The sequence below is a fragment of the Lynx canadensis genome, chromosome E1 (genome assembly GCF_007474595.2).
Source record: "Lynx canadensis isolate LIC74 chromosome E1, mLynCan4.pri.v2, whole genome shotgun sequence".
Taxonomy (NCBI): Eukaryota; Metazoa; Chordata; class Mammalia; order Carnivora; family Felidae; genus Lynx; species Lynx canadensis.
The window spans coordinates 52,498,412-52,520,584 of NC_044316.2; the positions used below are offsets into that span (position 1 = coordinate 52,498,412).

The window sequence follows — 22,173 nt, forward strand, 5'->3', positions numbered from 1 at the left end:
GCCATACTCCCCGACCCTCTCCCCTCTCCCAGGGTGAGAAAAGCAGCCTGCAGGGCATTAGGAATCACAATTAACCCTTGATTTTGGCGACATTTCTACATTATGAGGTCCCCTCTGCCCTCCCCCCACCCTCCATCAACCAGCTCATTTGGTTTTCACAATAGGTATCACATGAACAGATGATGCTGGAGGAACCCACCAGTTTGACAGGTGGGAAAAAGAAGTTGAGAACAGGGGAAATTTCGGCTTGGAACATGCCGGCCCACATGCACGTCTGGGGCCTCAAGGAGCACACATGTCCCTTAACATGTAGCATTAGAATTTAAAGCCCTACAGGGGGGCGCCTGGGTGGCTCAGTCGGTTGAGCATCTGACTCTTGACTTTGTCAACTTGAGTCATGATCTCAGGGTTGTGAGTCTGAGCCCTGCGCCGGGCTCCGTGCTGAATGTGGAGCCTGCTGGGGATTCTCTCTCTCCCTCTCTCTCTGACCTCCCCCAAGGTTAAAAAAATAATAATAATAAATAAAGACCAGCAGAGACTACACTTAACACACAGGGGTCTCACATTGGCTGAGGAGCTAAAAGGAGGGGATGGGGCATAAAGAGGCCTCACATAAGTTCAGCAGCCGAGGGAGGGCGGGAAAGGGGCTCTGTGAGAAATGAGTTCCTGACAAGCAGGGGAATAGAAACCAGGTCGATCACTGAAGGAGGTGGGGCCACTGCCACAGGGGGAAAAAGTAGGTAAGAAGGCAGAGAAATGAGCTAGATGCAGGGGTCAGAAACCAGTGGCCCCCGGGACCATCTCTTGAACATGAATCATATTTTTAAAATAATTGTGCCTTGAGATAGTGCATGTGCTGCCCAGTTGAGGTTCACCTCTGTCCTCACTGTTCCTAACTGTCTCCACCCCAGGATGGTCTCCACTCAATTTCTTGCCCCTTAGTCTTCTGAAGGCACCTGAGTTTGCCACCCTTGGATGGAAGGCTCCTCCCTGCTCTCCTCCAGCCCAAGGCTGTAGTATTCACGGTCCTGTAGGCACAAGGGACCACGTAGAACACATCTCCATTATGGCTACAGGATAAGCCATAAGCCTCCGTGGTCCCGAGACGATAGCCTTGCCTAGGCCCTGTGTGGGGCCAGGGAGGTAGAAGAGAAGAAGAACTTAGAAGGCACAGATTGTCTGCAGAAAGACTGTCTATGGACATGAGGAGTCAAGGATAGCAGTGAGTTTGGTTTGGGCAACCGGGTGCAAGGGGGTGATGGGGAACCCTGGAGGAAGGACAGGTTTTTGCAGGATGGCAGCAGGAGACAATAAGCTCAACTTTGGAAATGCTGAGCGTGGGGATCCTGAAAAACATTTGAGTGGAGATGTCTGCAAGGTAGCTGGACCCGTAGGTGTAAGTTCCAGAAAACAGTCTAGGCTGAAGATCAACATTGGCATCACCAGCAAATGCATGGGAAATAAAGTCTCGGGAATGGAGGAGATTCCCCAAGGAGAGTACACTAAGTGAGAAGAAATGATGCCCCAGAGATGGATCCCAGGCAACATCAACATTTCAGAGAGGGTCGCAGGACAAGAAGCCCACAGAAGAATCTGTAGAGGAACAGGAAGTGGGGGGAAACCAGGAGAGCGCAGGGTCCGGAAAGAGAAAGGAGCGGCTTCAAAAAGAGGGAGCAGTTGAGAGCATCAGTTGCTGGCTTTGTTAATTTTTTTTTTTTTTTGTCTTTAGTCTTTATACATTTAAAGGATTTGGAGAACGCAGACGATTATTTCCATGTTGTGTTTTCAAAGCGGTTACCCATTAGATAGCTCATCTGACAAACGGCATAAACCAGCTTGTTTGATGGAACCCCTCTCTCAGGCAAGCTTCACCTGACCTCCCCCACCAACTTCCACCAGTCTTGGCCCTCTGGGGCCATGGGTGCCCACCGAGGTAATAAGCATTTCCAGAGCACCACTGGGTACGGTGCCAGGCTCTAGGGAGCAGGTGCTGGCTTACCTGGCACTCTCGAAGGTGGCGGATGCCGTCTTTTCCACAGCCCCAAATCCGACGCCAACAGCAAGACCCTCTGAAATGGAATAAAAAAGCATGAAGGGTTAGAAGCAATTTTCGAACAAGGTTCATTACCATCGCTATGTCAGGTGAGACCGCATTAGGCTGCCAGTAACAGAAAACCCACATAACTGTGGAGTTTAAACCTGGGGTTGGCTGGCAATGGTCTGAGGGCCAAATTCAGCCCACTGCCTATTTTGGTATGGCCTGAAAGCTAAGAACGACGTTTACGTTTTTAAATAACTGGAAAAAAAATCAAAGAAAGAATAGTATTTCATGACACATGAAAGTTATATAATTTTAGTGTTCACAAATAAAGTTTTATTGGCACACTGCCATGCTTAATTTGTTGACAAGTTGTCTGTGGCTGCTTTTGCGCTACATCAGCAGAGATGAGTAGTTGTGATAGAGAACATATGGCCCAAAGACCTACAATATTTACTGTCTGGCCCTTTACTGAAAGAGATTGATGACGGGCTCCTAAGCTAAACACATAGGGTTTTATTTAGCTCACGCAACAAGAAGTCCGAGATTGGTGCAGGGGCCCAATGATGTCTTCCCAGACATTTGAGGGGCCATCTTGAAATGGTAGACTGTTACAGTCTACTCTGAGATGGTGTGGCTACAGTCTAGCTTAAGCTTAGGGATGGACAAGATGATTCCCCAAGTCCTCTCCAGAAGGACTAGTAAGCCTGCCAAGGCTACCAACACTCTGACTTTGATCAAATGTGGAAGAACACTGCTTGTCTACAAGTATCTGATGGAGAAGGAAAGATTACAGAAAAATGGTCCAGTGGCCTGGGACCAGTGGGGTAGAACCATAATGTTAAGACATTTTCTGGTATGTGTGGGACAGTTTAAAGATCCCCTGAATCATAACAGGAAAGAGACCTACCAATACTGGTCAGAATCAAGACCAACGGCTTTTGGGGCCAGGAGGAACTTTTTTGTTATAAAGAGGGAAGAGGGAAAAATCCACTGAGTAAGAAGGGCTTGTCTTCTTTTGGGATTCACCGCCTCTCTGAAACACCTCTTTTTATCCTTTGTGTCCTTTTTAGTTGGGGTGGGCCAAGGATGCTAGGATTCTAGGAGGCACCTGGAGAAAAAAGAGCTGCTCACGCTTGTCCCACGTGAAAGGGTAAGAGCTCACCCATTATCTAGTCTGGTTCACCGAGGGACCACAATGGGGTTTGGAGTCCGAACACCCTGCTAAGGCCTAAAGGGCTCTTTTCTTCCCTCACCTTACCCTTTGTGCTTCAATCTCCTGTGGGGACCCTATGGGGGTTGCTGGTTGAGAATTTGGGATTCTCATGCTCCTCCAAGTATCTTCCCATATTCCTCATAATGACCAATGGTGGGATACAGAATCCTAGGACTTTAGAGGTAGAGGAAACCCCAGAGATCACGTGGCATGACTCTTGGGCCACTGCCAGGCTCAGAAGTTATCGGTTTGGTTGGGGTGGGGGGTGGTGTGGGGGGGGGAGGTTTTTCCAAAACCAGATGGCAGACAGCACCCTCCCAGCATGCCTAGCACACTCCAGAGCCGGCTGCAGAGAAGCCCCTGAGATACTGCGTCCAACAGGCTCTGGGGCCAAAGTGGCCAGGCAATCAACACCACCAGAGCAACCGCATGTTTCAGGATCGAGGCTTTAAAGACTGATTTATTTTTATATAATTGTTAAGGCTCCTGATGTAAATTCTAAATTTTTTTTTTACATTTATTCATTTTTGAGAGAGAGAGAGAGAGAGAGAGAGAGAGAGAGAGAGACAGAGTGCGAGCAGGGGAGGGGCCGAGAGAGAGGGAGACACAGAATCCGAAGCAGGCTCCAGGCTCCGAGCCGTCAGCCCAGAGCCCAATGCGGGGCTGGAACTCACAGACCATGAGATCATGACCAGAGCCGAAGTTGGATGCTTAACCGACTGAGCCACCCAGGCGCCTTTAAAAAAAAGAAATTTTGGGGCGCCTGGGTGGCTCAGTCAGTTCAGCTTCCGACTTCAGCTCAGGTCATGATCTCGCGGTCCGCGAGTTGGAGCCCCGCGTCGGGCTCTGGGCTGATGGCTCAGAGCCTGGAGCCTGCTTCCGATTCTGTGTCTCCCTCTCTCTCTCTGCCCCTCCCCCATTCATGCTGTGTCTCTCTCTGTCTCAAAAATAAATAAACGTTAAAAAAAAATAAAAAATAAAATAAAAAATTTTTTTTAACATTTATTCATTTTTGAGGGACAGAGAGACAGAGCTGTGGTCTCTTGTGAGCAGGGGAGGGGCAGAGAGAGAGAGGGAGACACAGAATCTGAATCACAGTAGCTGCCGGTGCCCGCGGTCATGAGATCAGAAAGCTGGAGGACATCTCCGACGCTTCTTCCATTTGGCCAGTCCCCTACCCTCAGAGACTCCAGTGTTTCCAAAGCTGCTGTCCTCATTCTTGTTTTGTGCCCAAACAGCCAAGCCCTCAGCCGGCTCTCAGCGGTGACTGCGGGTCTCCAAGTCAAAGAACTTCACCAGGGAGCCCTGACCCACTGGGGAGAGGTGTCCAAAGCTGGGGAGGGACTAAGCGGTGTTTTATAACATCAGAGGGGCATCTCCCTTCCTTTGAAAAAAAAAAATGTGCTTTCCTAAAGTATAAACAACAGCTGGTTGGCTCTTTTGTTAAAGATTTTGCTCTAATCAGTCACTTTAACGTAAACGATAGTGCAGCCCAGAGCAACAGGACCCATATTAATCAGCGAACTAACCCCTTCTGGTTATTTAGCAAAAGCCCCAACACTTGGACTCACAGTAGCTCTGGGAGGTTGGGCAGGGGAGTAACCAGTTAAGGCAGGAAAAAATAGCGTCTGCCCAAAGGGACGCACGCAGCCCGAGCAGCAGAGCCAGGTCCCCCACTCCCCCCACCCCCCGTTTGCCAACCTGCACTTGTGGCTTTCTCCCAGGTGTGGGTGGCAAGAGCTGGCATCCGAATCCGTACTCTGAAGGGGTTTGGAGCAGTGAATGCATAGTCCCTCTGCCCCCACCCTGTACCTGGGCCAACAGTGCGGAACATTCTGTGATGATCTGCACATGAAGCGGGTCCCTCCTCTCTGCTCCAAAAGCATAAGCTGTGTCCTGGGGGGGGAGGGGGGGGCAAGCAGTTTCCCACCGCCAGGGGAAGGGCAGGTGATGGGGAAAGAAATGCAATTGCTACCTCATCCGAAGGTGGAATAGAGCCTGGCAGAGAAGCTAATGAGAGACCAAGATAAATTACACGTGCGGAAAGAACATAAATAAAAGAATTAAGGCAGATATTTAAGATCAACAGATGGCAGAAAGAACCCGCTGGGTGGAGAAGGAGCAGAGGAAAAAATTGCCGACTGGTGCTCACACCCCAGGTGTTCCACCAAAAGTGCAAATTAGGAAGGTAATTAAGAGAAGAAACCCAAGTGACTGGAATATTATCAGTGAGCCGCTGCCTCTTTTCACAGCCACTGCCATTAACTCGGGTGCAAAGAGAGAGAAGATAAATCCCAGATCTGTAGTGGCGCATCTGGCAGATAGATGGTGGGCGAGGCAGCGTCCTGAGGACAAGTCAAGCCGGAGAATAGGCTCAGAAAGCCCAGGCCGCCCCCGCCGCCCTCCTGCGGGGTTGGACGGCAGGTGCGTGTGCGTCCCTCCCTCCATCTCCCCACCCTCCTGTGTCTCCATCCCATCTTGTCCCCCACCGGGGAGAAGAATAACAAAAAGGCTACGGCTCAGGTCCGGTATGTTATTTAAGGTTCCTCTAGAAATGGAAGGAGGATAACGATGCTTCGCGTACAGGATGATGTGCTCGGGGAAGGCTTTCTCGCTACGGACACTGTCTTGTACGAGGCCGGCCTAGACATCTTAGGACGTTGAGCCGCATCCCTGGCCTCTGCCCACTAGATGCTGGCCACGCCCCCTCCCCATGAGGGGTGCTAGTCAAAAATGTCTCCGGGCACTGCCTAATGTCCCCTGGGGAAATATCGTGGCCGGTTGAGAACCACTGGCTTCCCATCGAGGGGAAGCGTTTTTAAACTATTCTAGAACGCTCTAAGAGTTTAAGTAGATGGTAGGAAAATGAGCAGTTAAAAACTAGTGTCTTGGCCTGCTCCGGCTGCTATAACCAAATACCATAACCCGGGTGGCTAATAACTAACACGAATCCATTTCTCAACAGTTCTGGAGGCTGAAAGTCCGAGGCCAAGATGCTGGCAGACGGGGTGTCTGGTGAGAGCCTCCTTCCGGGTTCACAGACGCACCTTCTTGCCATGTCCTGACGTGGTGAAGGGCGAGGGACCTTTATTAAGCCTCTGTAACAGACTCTAATCCCTGGGTTCCCATCTTCAACCTCCTGATATCATCACCTTGGGGGGCAGGATTTCAGTGTATGAATGTGGGGAAGGATACGAACGTTCGGACCATAGCAACTAATATTTTCTTTTTCCATTGAGGGCTAGCCATTTCTTTGTTGTTGTTTCCTTTTTAATTTTTTAACATTTATTTTTGAGAGACAGAGTGCTAGTGGCGGTGGGGGGGGCAGTGGGCAGAGAAAGGGAGACACAGAATCTGAAGCAGACGCCAGGCTCTGAGCGGTCAGCAGAGAGCCTGACTCGGGGCTCAAATCCACAAACTGTGAGATCACGACCTGAGCCGGAGTCAGACATTTAGCTGGACTGAGCCACCCAGGCGCCCCTACTATTCCTTTGTTTTTAAGGGCATGGTGAGGGGAGGGGAATAGTTCACAGGTCTTCTCCAAGAGACCTTGCCAGCCTCCAAAACAGTTGACGTAGGTGACATTTCAGCTCTGCCTGACATTCATGGTGTCAGGTCACATGGGGGATGGGAGGGAAAGCCAGCATGGGGTCAGGAGAAATGTGGTTACTGGTTCAGCTGAGCTGCTGTGGGGACACCCCACCTCTCCCTACCTGGTTATGCTCCTCTCCATGTGGGCCCGGCTGTCAGATGGTCTCAGCAAGACAGAGCCTTCTGAAATACAGATTTGGGTGTCTGGGGCACTCAGGCCAGGGCTAAAGACTGTGGGGGGGTCTCATCTCCCTGTCCTGGGCTCTGTCACTCTCTCACCACAGCTCATGATTACATTCCTCTTGGGTGGCTTTCACACTGGGGGGCAGTGAACTAAACCCTCAGTCTGTCACTTAATGTGCTGATGGGAAGCCTCGGTTCTCCAGCCACTGCCTCTGCTGTTCCTTCTTTGCATCTCAGGGTGGTCATGCAGGGGCCATGGGATCTCCTGATTACTCAACTTTCAATGCTCTAGCTGGGTCTCTGGTTTAAGCGTCCTTGCTATCGGTTCTAGACATTACAGCCAAAAGCCATTTAGAGAAGGTCAACACAATGGCCATGAAGGAAATGAGGGATGTTATGACTTTTTCCCCTCGATTCAAAAAGTATTAAATTTAAGACAGCAGCTCACAGCCTGTGGGGGCTTAATATTAAACCTGGCTGTGGGGGCTCCTGGCTGGCTCATTCGGTAGAGTGTGTGACTCTTGATCTCAGAGTTGTGAGTTTGAGCCCCAAGTAAGAGATTAGCCAAGTAATCTCTTGGGTGTAAAGACTACTTAAAAATTTCAACAAGAGGAGCGCCTGGGTGGCTCATTGGGTTAAGTGCTGGACTTCGGCTCAGGTCATGATCTCATAGTTCATGAGTTCCAGCCCGTGTTGGGCTCTGTGCTGACAGCGCAGAGCCTGGAGCCTGCTTTGGATTCTGTGTCTCCCTCTCTCTGTGCCCCTCCCCTGGTTGTGCGCTCTCTCTCTCTCAAGTAAATATTTTTTTTAAAAAGTTCAACAATAGCCAAATTATGGAAAGAGCCTAAATGTCCATCGATTAATGAATGGATAAAGAAGATGTGGTATATATATACAATGGAATATTACTCAGTGATCAAAAAGAATGAAATCTTGCCATGTGCAACAATGTGGATGGAACTAGAGTGTATTATGCCAAGCGAAATATGTCAATCAGAGAAAGATAAATATCATATGATTCCATTAATATGTGGAATTTAAGAAACAAAACAGATGAACATAAAGGAAGGGAAGGAAACATAAGATAAAAAGAAAGAGGGAGACAAACCATGAGAGACTCTTAAATACTGAGAACAAACTGAGGGTTGCTAGAGGGAGTGGGGGGAATGGACTAAATAGGGGATGGGCATTAAGGAGGGCACTTGCTGAGATGAGCACTGGGTATTAAATGTTAAGTGATGAATCACTGAGTCCTACTCCTGAAACCAATATTACACTATATGTTAACTAACTTGAATTTAAATATATTAAAAATTTTTTTGGAGGGGCGCCTAGGTAGCTCAGTCAGTTAAGCATCCGACTTCAGCTCAGGTCATGATCTTGTGATTCATGGGTTCGAGTCCCGCATGGGGCTCTGTACTGACAGCTCGGAGCCTGGTGCCCGTTTCAGATTCTATGTCTCCCTCTCTCTCTGCCCCTCCCCTACTCTCTCTCTCTCTCTCTCTCTCGCTCTCTCTCTCTCTCTCTCAAAAATAAACATTAAAAACATTAAAAAATGTTTTTAAATAATAAAATCTTAAAAAAACAAACAAACAAACAAACAGCTGCTGCCACCAGCACCACCAACAGCAAATCCCAAAGGTGGAGAAATGAGGTGAAAGAGGACAACTTACTTGTTCTCATCTCTACTGAGGACCGAACAAGAGAAAAATGACTCATATTGCAGCTGGAGGGATTCAGACAAAGGGGACACATTACCTTGAGGGAGGAGGTTCTTGAAACGTATGACATACCTCACTGAACGGGGGTTGAAAATACTCCTTCCCTGGGAGAAAAGTGGCCTTTGCCCCTGCTGAGCTGCCTCCCAGGCAGGGATGACCATGGATGTGGTGATAGGCGGGATTGAAAAGAATGGAGACGGTGGCCTTGTGTTGGCCCTTGTGGACACATGATGCTTCAACATTAAATAGGGGCTCAGTCCTAGAGCGAGGCCAAGCTGCCACTTATATGTTCCCAGGTCCTCATGGGTTATTTATTTTAAAAAATAGCAATATAACCATCTTGGGGCATCTGTGGCTGGAGGGGACCGTGTGGGCAATGGGGGCCGTGAGGAAGGGGGCATGCCCACCCCCAGTGGCAATGGGAGCCTTCAAGGATGCTAGGAGAGCCCAGTTTTGATTCCTCCCCTGCTCCTGCCCATCTGGGCACTGTCCCTGGGCTGGGAGGGGTGTGACATGCTGGATGAGGAGGCAGTGTCACATCACACTATGGGAGGGATTTCCTGGCCATAAGGACTTGCTTTTGGCTGTCGGGAGGGTTCACCCATCTGGCGTGGACATGCCTGCTGTCTTTATTTCTACTCTGAACCCACAACTTGGCTGGGCCTTCTGGGGAGACTGGCCCACAATATACTGGTTCCCCCACTTGGCCTGTCATTGGCCACATGCAGATTTCCAGCAAGAAGGGAAAGCAGCAAGGCAGGATCTCTGATCATATTAAATGAGATGTTGGTACAACCAGCCAGGTATTGCCACAGAATCCCTGTGGGGTCTGGCAAACACCCCATAAAGGATAAAAATGATCTACTTAGTGTTATTTTTTGAAAAAGTAGTTGGACACACTTTCTAATATGGATTACTAGCCCTGCTATTTGTATTGGGTAAAGTCAACTGTTGGGAAAGACAGGTGTTCCAGGAGAGATGAATCGAGCTCAAATTCTTATCAGTGTCAATAGGCATGTCTTAAGACCTTATTAAGAGATGTTCATAAGTAAAGATATTCCATCATGGATCTCCCTCTAATTAAAATAAACACTCCCTAATTAACATTTGCAAGTGTGCTTTTTTTGGCATAGTCTACTGTCTCCAGTTGGGTTCCAGCGAAGGACCCGAAGGAACTACTGTCCTGTGGTCCTTGCCGCCTCCAACCCCAGCAGACGGCAGAGAAGGAGGCATCTCCTTGTTGGTAGAAAGGAGGACGGATGACTCAGCCACATCTTTAAACAAGTGAAGGCATCTTGTTGAATATCCACATCCAAGAGTCAATTTCAATTTGCTTCAGTTTTCAGCAACCAGACAAAGATCAGATCCCTGTGTTCCCGTGGAGAAAAAAGGAAGGGAATGCCTTTGCTGGTACAGAAAATGCTGGGCAATTCCAGCCCACAAGTCCTGCTTCATGCCCAGACTCGGGACTCTAGCCAGCTCCCCTTTACCATGTGCCACTCTGGCCACAGCGCAGCTTGCCCTCCAGGTAAAGGATAAACTTGCAGGCCCAGGGACATGCCAGGTGTGGGGGGGGGGGCCAGACCAGGTGTGGTGGAGGGGCCAGGCCAGGTGTGTGTGTGTGTGGGGGGGGCAGATCAAGTGTGGTTGGGGGGGGGGGGTCAGACCAGGTGCAGTAGAGGGCCAGACCAGGTGTGGTAGGGGGGGCCAGAGAAGCATCATGGTCTCTGCTCTCCAAGCACCTGGTCACCGAGCTCCCTCTCCCCACTTGCAGAGGCCCCGGTGTGCAGAGGAGCATCCAGGTGCTTGAATCTGACAAATTCACACTATTTAAGTGCACAAGTTTCTGTTCTATAATTTACCAACAAATCCTTCTGAGATTTAGGAAGCATTGAAAACCCAAGAAACTCTACGACCATGAAGAGGCGGGACAATGGATCCTAGGCGGTCAAAAGTGTGGCCTCTATAGAATTATTTTCCCAATACAAGTGTACCCTGCGATGATGGGCTTATTTGAAGCCAGGGCTGCAGGTGGAGTTTCTGTTCAGTGGCGCCCATCCCCCCAGGCAATGGGGAGCCCCCCCCCCCCCGGCACCACGCTGCATGCTGAAGCTTCCCACCCCCGATCTCAATCTCCCAGGTGGTGACAACTGCTCTGAGGTGGGACAGGGTTCCAGGAAAGAGAGGAAAGCATGGCCAAGCATGGCCAAAGCCACCCCGTGGCACCGTCCCTGCTCATAGTTCACCAACCACTGGAAGGAAGCCATAGCAGGAATTCAGCCAGAGAACCTGCCTCACTGAAAATGCCTGTAGCTCACACACACACACACACACACACACACACACACACACACACCCCTAACAGCCCAGCTTCTCGAGGCTTCATGAAAAGGACGCTCTTCTCCACAAAAAGACGGGATTCCTGGGACAAAGCAAAGCGAGGGGAGCAGGGAGTCGGCTGTCCCCCAGCGGCATGCTGCTGTCACCCATTCTGTACTCCGTGGGAATTACCCTGCCCAGGGACCTTGAAGCCCTCAGGTGGTAGCTGGCACCTGCTGGTCCTCCCTGGGGTTCAGCATGAAGAGTCACTGGTCACTGCAGTCTTGGTCCCAGGAGGACGGAGCTGCCGAGCTGCAGGGACAGGCAGCCTGGGGCAGGCTGTCTTGTGAGTGAGCTGTGAGCTGGTCCACCTGCCTGCCTCCTCCCCCACAGCCCACGCATGGGGTACAGCCAGCTTTGGGACAGGCCTGAAAGCTGGACGGTTCTGGAGGTATGAGGGGGACTGATTCATGGTTCTGTGACTCCTGTGGACTTGAGGGCCAAAAGAAACCGGGAGGAAAGAATTTTTTTTACCCCCCTTGAAGGACTTACGAACAAAATTAGACGCTGGCAGTTCTCTTAGAATGATGAATGACCTAAGGCACAGGTTCAATTTACCATTCCCCGTACCCAACTCCCACCAAAGTATTTCTTCTTCTTTTTTTTTTTTTTTTATTATTTTCAAGAGAGAAGGGGATGGGGAGGGGCAGGGAGAAAGGGAGACAGAATCTAAGGTAGGCTCTGTACTGTCAGCTCAGAGCCCGATGCGGGGCTCAAACACATGAATCGTTAAGATCATGACCTGAGCCGAAATCACGAGTTGGATGCTCGACCGACTGAATCACCCAAGCCCTCCACCACCAAAGTATTTCTAAAAGCCAGGCAAGAAACAGCTGTTGATGTCTCAGCACTGTTGTGTTTCGCTACACTGATGGCCAGCACTATAATACAATGACTGTACTGGGCGAGGTGGGGCGGGGGCAGTGGGGAGTAGTATTTTCCTTAGAGGGAGCAGTAGCATTTCACAAGGATGTCAACAGAGGAGGAAAATGGTGTCTGCCCTCTCTGCCCCAGCCCTGTGATCGCCGTGCACCCAGCGGTGGCTTCCGGGCTCCTCAGGGTGGGCCCTCTGTGGTCATGGCCATCCTGCACGGACCTGTCCTCCTGGCCACGGCTGACTGGGCACTTGGTCAAGTGGGCGAAGTGAGAGCTGGGATTTTTCCATGGAGTAGGAAGAGTGCCAGGCAGCCAAAGGAAGGGAAGGTCAGGAGCCATCATTATCCTCATTCTGTATCGCGTAGGAGAAGCTGGTCTACAGAAGGAGACGGTGTAGCCGGCATGTGACAAGAAGCAGCGATGGATAAAGCAAAGTGTCTGTGTCTATTTTTCATTTATCCCTGAAGCCTGGAGCACAGCTGGGGCTCTGTCCTTCCTGTGAGTATGTGAGATGTGGCAACGTCCTTGCCACCCCCCACTATTTTCCTAAAGCCATTTGAGTTCTCGCTCTGCGACTTGCAACCCAAAGACTAGATAATTCAGCCAAAGTCGGTCCCAGGTACACTATGTTCATCACCTAAACTGACCTAATTTAACCCTAGTTCGATTGCCAAATTGATACTGTTACTGTATTTTCCAGAGAGGTAAACTGGGGTTCGGAGCGGTCAAACAATATGCCCAAAGTCACACACCTCTTGAGCCGTTCAGCCTATGTGTTCCTTCTTTTTCATAGTGCACCACACGGGCTTCTTCATTTAGTTGACCATTACGCCTCTTCTCCTACTGGGAACTCAAAGGGCTGAGAATGGTATCAATGTCAGCAAGAGCATCCATTTGGACACCGTCTTTAATCTGGTCCTTTCAACAACCCCATAAGATGGGTATACTCTTAGCCCTGTTGGAGACATGGAGACCGGTCCTCTGCTGCCTTCCACGACTCCTGTTCAACTCCTCCTTAGCACTATCACCATTTCTGTTGCCACCATCTCCATATATTTGAACATCCTTTTACTTTCCCTAAGACTTTAGGCACATCAGGGGCGCCTGGGTGGCTCAGTCGGTTAAGCATCCGACTTCGGCTCAGGTCATGATCTCGCGGTCTGTGAGTTTGAGCCCCGCGTCGGGCTCTGTGCTGACAGCTCAGAGCCTGGAGCCTGTTTCAGATTCTGTATCTCCATCTCTCTCTGACCCTCCCCCGTCATGCTGTCTCTCCCTGTCTCAAAAATAAATAAACGTTAAAAAAAATTAAAAAAAAAAAGACTTTAGGCACATCAAAATGTTTCATTTTATATTCTTACTTTGAACCTAAAAAATGGTTATTTTAAATCATGCTACTCACTACTTTTTAATCAAAGCAATACACCTACACATGGAAGAAAACATTCAAAATGCTCAAAAAAGTCTAAAGTAATACATTTCCCCATCTAAATCTCCATTCCCTAGTTCCCCTCCTATGAGGCGACGTATGTTTTCTAAGTTCTAACTTTTCATTCTCCAGTGGGTGCCACTGTAACTTTACATAACTTTAAATATTAATACATTTGCTTTTTTAAAACAATTTTTTCATATTTATTTATTTTTGAGAGAGAGAGAGAGAGACAGACTGTAAGCAGGGGAGGGGCAGAGAGAGAGGGAGACACAGAATCGGAAGCAAGGCTCCAGGCTCTGAGCTGTCAGCACAGAGCCTGACATAGGGCTCGAACCCATGAACTGTGAGATCGTGACCTGAGCCGAAGTCGGACGCTCAACCGACTGAGCCACCCAGGTGCCCCTAATGTATCACAGTCTTGATTTAGATAGTCAGTTGACAGAACCATTGCTTCTTACTCTGTTGAGCCTCCCTTGGAAAGGTTGAGGGATTCAGTGTACTTTCTTCCCACCTCTGCCTTCTGTCCACCTTGACTCTATGAAAGCTATCGCATTTGGTACTTGTTCTGCAGATATATTCCACCCAAGGTGTGTTCTCAGACCAGCTCAGAAAACAGCAACCCAAATAAAAATGGAATTTATGATAGTGGGGTGCTAACGTATATTCTTTACAAATCAGGTTGCTAAATGAAGAGACGGAAAGATAGTCCCAAGAAGCCTTTAAATTCTTCCCATTTGCAGAAAATAGTCCCAAGAATCAAGTCCCATTGGATTCTTTCTGGATTCTTTCTGGTGTTCATCTTATCTTCTGGGTCTTAATTAGATACCTTCTCCTTCCTTCCTTCCTTCCTTCCTTCCTTCCTTCCTTCCTCCCTCCCCCCCTCACTTCCTCCTTCCCTTTCTCTTTTCTTTTTCTTTCTTTCTTTCTTTCTTTCTTTCTTTCTTTCTTTCTTTCTTTCTCTCTTTCTTATATTGTTTCTTTTATGATTACTTTTAAATATAATTTATTGTCAAGTTAGCTAACATACAGCATATACAGTGTGCTCTTAGTTTTGGGGGTAGATTGCCATGATTCATCACTTACATACAACACCCAGTGCTCATCCCAACAAGTGCCCTCCTCAATGCCCATCACCCATTTCCCCCTCCCTCCCCCACCCCATCCACCCTCAGTTTGTTCTCTGTATTTAAGAGTCTCTTATGGTTTGCTTCCCTCCTTCTCTGTTTGTAACTATTTTTTTCCCCTTCCCTTCCCCCATGGTCTTCTGTTAAGTTTCTCAATTTCCACATATGAGTGAAAACATATGATATCTTTCTCTGACTTATTTCACTTAGCATAATACCCCCTTGTTTCTTTCAATGGCAGTAAATACACATCACATAAAATTTAACATCTTAACCATGTTAAGGCTCAGTGGCATTAAGGTCATTCACAGTTGGGTACCCACCACTACTGTCTTTCCAGAACTCTTTGTATCCTGCAAAATTGAAACTCGGTCCTCCTTACACACTAACTCCCATTTTCCCTCCAGCCCAGTCTCTATCAGCCACCATCCCAGGTTTGTCTCCATGAATGTGACTCCTCTAAGACTCTCATATAGGAGGGGGCGCCTGGGTGGTTCAGTCGGTTATGATCTTGGCTCAGGTCATGATCTCATGGTTTCTCAAGCCCTACATCTGGCTCTGTGCCAACAGCATGGAGCCTGGTTGGGATCCTCTCTCTCCTTCTCTCTCTGCCCTGCCCCGTCTTGGGGTCAATCTCTCTCTCTCTCTCTCTCTCTCTCTCTCTCTGTCTTTCTCAAAATAAATAAATAAACTTAAAAAAAAAAAGAGAAGCTCGTATAAGAGAGATCACACAGCATTTGTGATGCCAACCTCCCTCAGATGTCATGTGTTCCTTCCTTGTTTTGTTCGAGGGCCTCCGTGACCCCACAGGATAGATGGTGATAAACTTCTGAGTCCTTGCATGTGTAAAAATAATTTTGATTTTTTGCTCTGTGACTTAATAGTTTGGTCTGATAGAAAATTCTAGGTCCCAAATGACCTCTCTTCAGTATCTTGAAGGCACTGTCCCACTGCCTTCTGGTATCCAGTGTTGCTGCTGAGAAGTCTGGTATTAATTTGACTCTCAGTTCCTTGTAGTTGAGCTGACTTTTCCCCCTGGAAGCTCTTAAATTTTTTTCATCTTCGTGTTTAGAGTTTTAAAATCTCACCAAGATCTGTCTGAGGGGGAGGTCTCTGTTCATTCATACTCAGCATTTGGTGGGTCATTTAAATCTGCAACATTGGGGGCTCCTGGTGGCTCTATTGGTTAGTGGCTGACTCTTGATCTTGGCTGAAGTCATGGTCTCATGGTTGGTGAGTTTGAGCCTTGCTTGGGATTCTCTCTCTCTCTGCCCCTACCCTGCTCGTGCTCTCTCTCTCTCAAAAATAATAACAAATAAAATCTGCAAGGCTGTGTGTTTTCTTTAGCTTAAGAATTATTTCTCTGCATCCCTGCTCACCATTTTACATCTTTGACTTTGTGTCTGTGACCTGGAGGACTGCTTTCTATTTAACTTCCCAGGTGGCCTTTCATCTAGAATGTTCTTATCAGTCTATCCATTTAAACTTAAAAACATTTTTTATGGCAATTATAGGATTAATTTGGAGGTGTTCTTTCTGATTTCCCAGTCGTCCCCTTGCATTGCCCTCACCAGGTCAGTGACAGCTGGCTGCCCAAGGTGCTGCTCAGCCACGCAGAGGTAGAGGATGGTCTCATAAATCACTTTGAAACATTTGCCCAATTCGAAGTCCAGCGTAAATGTCAGAAACTAATAAAATATGTAACCCAGCTAGCAAGGTGCTCAAAGCCTGAGGCCTTCTTTTAATTAATGTCAGATTTGATCCAAGATACTCCGGAGAGAGAGCGGCAGGTGCCAGGAGAATCCTCCCAGCTGGCTTTGTCACGAGGCCCACACACAGGCTGTCCTCCTTAGTCAGACCACGGAGGGATCTGCCCTTGTACTTGGCACGTGCAATCCTGGTTTTTCTCTATAAGGAGATCCAAAACAGACGTGGGCGCTCCCTGAGCAGCAGGGAGCTAAGAGTTAGCTGATGGAGGGGAGGGGGGGAATATGGCAGACGGCGGCCAAAGAAATTGTGAGTGGTCCTCTGCTAAAAAAACCACAACTAGATTATTACAAGTCTAGTTCACAAATCTCCATCAAACAACAACAAACAAACAAACAAACAACAGGAATGGAAGTCAAGAGGAACCAGCGGGCATTCATGAACAGTTAATTTCAAACGAAGTGCAAAACCCTTTTGGCGGATTGTAACTAGGAGGGCAGGGGGGTGCAAAGGACACAATATTATAATGTATCCAGATTTCATCATAGGTTTTGGTTCTTGTGATACCAAATGAACAAGGTAAAATAATGCATCGTGGTGCGGATAACCGCATTCCTAACTGGATGAGCGACTACACTCGGGTGTCAGTTAAAGGGTTCGTGCAACCCCTCGGGAAGAGCTAAGCCACATGGCTCGGCTGTTGCCACTGTCCATTCCGTGTGAGCATCAACAACTTCAGTGGGGACACAGAAGGAAAAACTGTGAGAGAACACAACATCGAGAACACTGTATGCTCAAGAGACACGCGATAAAGAAATCACAAAGGGTGCAAAATGAGAGAAAACATTTAGCTCAGATATGGCGTCTAAGAAAAGCGTAACATCCCAAACTTAGGTATACAGAACTGGCCAAGAGAAGGCAGAGGTGGCCAGCTCTTGGCTCCATGCAAGGAGGTCCTCCTTGGGATCAGAGCTATTTATACAGATCCACGCACCGTGGGAGTCAGGGCTTTGTGTAACAGACATGTTTAGGCAGAAGCACAAAACAGAAACTCAGGGGACATCACAGTTGATATCGCCCCAGGAAATTCAAATATTCGACATCTGTCCCAACCCTAAACTTGTATTATTCCGAAACTTCTCATAGCGGCTGAAGTAGGGGGAAGACGGCAAGACCTTGCTCCGCAGGCTGTGCTGGGTTCACAGCAGAGTTTAGCTTGGTCTACAAGGAGATTCACAGGCTTTAAACACAGAATGCCTTTAGATAGGGTGCGTCCTCTCCAGTCCTTGAAGGAGTCACCACTCCCTAAACACTCACATCTAGCCCAGTCTCAGATTTATTTACCTGCCTGACATCGACAGGCTTTTCCTTCTGGAATGCTGCTTTGGATGTGCCTTTAAGGTTAGGTCTGATAGGGGACATATTTTCAAGTCAGCCCGGCTCTGTCTAGAATTCTAGTCAAGAGTCTGACTCACCTACAATCCGCAGAGAAAGATCTAGGATAGCATTTCCCAAAGTGAATTCTGGGGAGTGTAAGGTCTGGTGCATGTTTATAAGCATTTCATGGAAGTGCCTGTCAAATATATTTGACCCTAAATACATGTACAGCCATGTATATATATTTCTGTATACACACATATGCACATACATGTGCGTGTACTTACGTGTGCACATACATATGTGTATAAATGTATGGGGATTTAAGTAGACTAATCGGTATGCATGTTGTGTGAATCTGTCACAGAAGTACAGAGTATGCAATTATGCAAATGTCTTTTGCCATGGAATGCTTTTTTGCTTTCTTCTTTGCAGATCCCAGGATACATGGATTTCACGGAACATATTTTAACATATGCTCTTCAGAAAAGACATCGAAGAAACCATGTCTGCGTTCTGCAAGGAGGGTGTTGGAAATGTCTGAGCCTGCTGCTCGACCCTGTTTATGAAGCTGGGCCCGGGGTTTTAAGGCAGAAAGACAGCTGTGGTTTCCACGTGGGACACTGAGCTGTCCTATGGCCAGCGAGTGGCTCCGTCTCTAATCCCAGCCACCTACATCCCATGCACTATACTCTTGGTAGTGCTAAGTGCAAAAAAGTGGCTGGTTTGGCATAAGCTTCTCCCCCTGTTGGAAACATTTTAAAAAATGCCTTGAGATATCAGTAGGGTTGACGTGAGCACCAGAAGATACACCCTTTCATTTTGACTGAGATTGAATATTCATGATCAAGGAAGCCAGCAACACAGCCCCCACCCTACAGCCACCTCAGAACCAGCTCTGTAGGCAACTCAAATCAATGATCCCCCTTGGTGGCTGTGAACTCAAGCTACCTCCCATGCCACAGGGTCACCCTGTGTTCTGCCTTCCAACCTTTCCACTGGGGAAACCCATAGAGAATAATTTGCTGGCAAAGGCACCCATTCAACTTCTTACTTGACCATTCCTTCTACTGGAATCCCCTTCGGTGCCACGACTGCCCCTTTGTCACACAGCCCCATTGTGTCACCTGCTTCCCTATACTCAGTCCTGACCTAATCTATGAAACAATGCAAACTATAGAGTACATGCCCCAGGTACAGTCAACCGAATCAAGTAAAATAAAACATATTAACCAAGCTCAACCCCAGGCCTCCCAACTCCATGCCAAAACATCTCAGTGAAAGAACCAGAACGCCATGCCAAACCTCAGAAGTAATAAAAGGGGATGGTGATGTCTTTTGAGCACTTGCTGTTTCTTAGCCACTTTATTTCACACTTTCAAACACAATCCTGCCAATGACCATGGGGTGGAGATACATATGACCAATGTCTGCATTTAAAAGATAAGAAAGCAGGGGGACCTGGGTGGCTCAGTCAGTTAAGTGACTGGCTTCGGCTCAGGTCATGATCTCATGGGTCACGAGTTCAAGCTCCGCATCGGGCTCTGCACTAACAGTGTGGAGCCTGCCTGGGATCCTCTCTCTCCCTCTCCCTGCCCCTCCCCCACTTGCTCTCTAAATACATACATACATACATACTTATAGACATGAGAGCAAGAGGGTAACTACCTTGCTCCAGGTCATATAAGGCTTTCCACTCGTGTCTGTGAAGCCCCAACAATCTGCTCTTCTCCATTTGTCTAATATCCAAGTGTGGGTTTGGTCCAGAATTCCCAGCCAACACCACTCATCCCCAGGGAAAAGGAATTCTAATTGTTGGCTGATTGCAAAGTTCTTACAAGCAAGCACAGTGCAGTGCACGGATCAGCGGGCATTCAAGAGCAAGGTCAAAGCAAGAGAAGGGTGGGGCCATGCTACGTCCACAATGAGGAGGAAAGAACACAGGGAATCCACGGTTAATCGAGGACCAGAGCTCCGCTCTGGGGCAAATCATGAGTAGATGTGGACAGCAGATACAGAGCCAGCCTTAGGAGAGTCTGGGATATTCCAGAGATGACAAGTTGGCAAAGGCTGGCCTTCCAATAAGGACCCGGGGGACTGTGGGTGTGCTGTTGTTGGGGTTTCCCCCAAGGAGTAGTGTGTGTTGCCATGACCTTGTTTTCTCAGACCCAGTGAAGCCCTTCCTGCTATCCTTATTCAAGCACGACCCTCTGCTTCGACTACAGACAGAAAACCAGAATGCCCAGAAAGTTCCAGCCTCACCCGTGTCCCACTGGTTATCATCATGTTCATTATTTCTCACTGTGGCTCTTCTGAATTTTAGGACCCAGCTAGGCTGTTGCTTGTTTGGGATGAGGAAACAGGCCTTGACTCTGGCAGAGAAGTTTTTGGCCTTTCTAGGGGGTCTCTCCCTAGGCCAGCCTAGGGAGAGCCCGAGTGACCTCAGGGCTAGCCCAGGGAGGGCGGTGATAGCACCTACCCCACCAACGTAAATAGTGAGGACACAGGGAGACAACAGGTATATGAAGCGTTTCCAACTATGAAGCACGATGGGATACAGGCTGTTACCTCCATCTCTGGTTTTCAGTTGGCTACCATGGGGTGGAGGTGGGGACAATCATCCCTGAACCTCTAGGGAGAGAATTCTCTAAGACTCACCCCCACTCACAACCCCAAAGGCACTTCAGACTCTCCTGGGACAGGAGTCTAGGGATGTGCACTGTGAAAAGGCTTTCGATGTGATTTAAGATTCTCCCTCCTTGAACCCCGCATCCCCCATCTTCTCCCTCACCTCCAAAGGAAAACCAATGTCCTAGATCCATGTTTTCCAAACTGCGTTCCATGGAACACCAGTAACAATGTTTAAAGATTCAATAGTCAAATATTGGGTTGAATCCTATGAAATTATTGCAATTTAACCACTGTCTTTTTTTTTTTTTACTAGAAAGTAGCAATTCATTGGGTCCAACCTAATGAGTTTCGGAAACCATGATATTCTGCTCTTGAACATTTGGTGTCTACATTAACATTTTAAAGGCTAGGGGCGCCTGGGTGGCTCAGTCGGTTAAGCGGCCGACTTCGGCTCAGGTCATGATCTCGCGGTCCGTGAGTTTCGAGCCCCGCGTCGGGCTCTGTGCTGACAGCTCAGAGCCTGGAGCCTGTTTTTGGATTCTGTGTCTCCCTCTCCCTGACCCTCCCCTGTTCATGCTTTGTCTCTCTCTGTCTCAAAAATAAATAAACGTTAAAAAAAAAAAGAAACATTTTAAAGGCTAGAATAATTCCCCACAGTAAAGAAACCTGTATAGCTTGTTTTCCAAACATTATTTGACAACAGAACCCTTTATTAGATAACACCTGCTACATCTTGCAGAACCTGTGTTTTGTGGGACTCGTTCAGGGAAATACTGCCTGGGAGAATTAAAAATAATTAAGAGGTTTCTGAGCCTTTTGCAAACCCGCCCTCGCCACCATCATATCATTTTTATTTGAATAAAAGGAAATTGACTCATCCGTGTCATACCGCCTAGTCACCGTGCAAGGACTTACTGAGAGCTTGATCTGCACCACAGTGTCTGCTCAGAACTGGGAACGTACAGGAAGATGAGTGTTCTGCTCAAGGGAAAGGCATTCACGGGTGGAATAGCCAGCGTGGCTCAGAGAAGTCAGTGAGGGCTGAGTGGAGATATGAGTTCTGAGCTGCGGCTTAGTGGATTTCTCCAGGACAGGAAGCTGATGACCAGTGCCCCGTCCAGTGAGGCAGCCCCATTTCACCTGGTCACACCTCGGTACATTCTCAGAGCCCATCTGCCAGAGCCTGGAGGTTGCCAGGCAATGTGACGACACATCATTTGCTTCCATTGTTTCTGCCTGTTTTGTCCTTGCCCAGCTACCCTAGGTAAGGTTTATTCGATTTCAGGTGGATTCAGCTCCTGATCTCCTCTAGGAGTGGTGCTATTGTCCAGTAGGGGACCCCAGGGTCACCGACTACAGACCCCTTTCCCCTCTGTCTTCTTGTCTTTCTCTGAGCTCATGCAGGTATCTGCCTCAGGGAGTTCCATGGAGCACAGCGAAGGGCTGTCATGATGGCTGACCTTACGGGGAGGTGCTCCACCCCAAGCGGGGTCTCAGGAACCGCGTGACTCACAGAAAGCAGAGTTCAGGGGAGGGGTGCACTGGTTTGCAAACACTGGACCTTCACAGCCATGCAGCTGTGGTAGAAACAAGGTGCAGCTCTTCTGTACTTCGCCCAGGGCAAGGGGAGATTTCTACAGCGTGGCGCCACATTCCCTCACCCCCACCTTTCCCTTGGCTCATCCATAAACCCTAACTGAAGCGGACACCCTGGTGGGTAACCGCGGAGAGTGGTTACGGGCACTGGGGTCATTAGGAGGAACGACAGCTTCCCAGTCTGCGCATGCCCTTTTAATGCCCCTCTCTCCCCCGAGGTAGCCCCAGGGTCTGTCTCGTGCAACAAGAAGAGCCTAAGTGGCACCATTGGTGGGACAGCCCACGGATGGCTGGGGCCGGACAGG

At 48.5% G+C, this 22,173-nt stretch overlaps 1 protein-coding gene across 2 annotated transcripts in view; it reads right to left on the minus strand.

Annotated features, from left to right (window-relative positions):
• SLC39A11 (solute carrier family 39 member 11) overlaps window positions 1-22,173 on the minus strand; it is a 342,512-nt gene that overhangs the window by 64,759 nt on the left and 255,580 nt on the right. For both annotated transcript variants that reach the window (XM_030295448.2, XM_030295449.1), the window contains exon 7: window positions 2,000-2,069. In XM_030295448.2, the coding sequence (XP_030151308.1) occupies window positions 2,000-2,069 (70 nt within the window). The remainder of the gene's footprint in view (window positions 1-1,999; window positions 2,070-22,173) is intronic.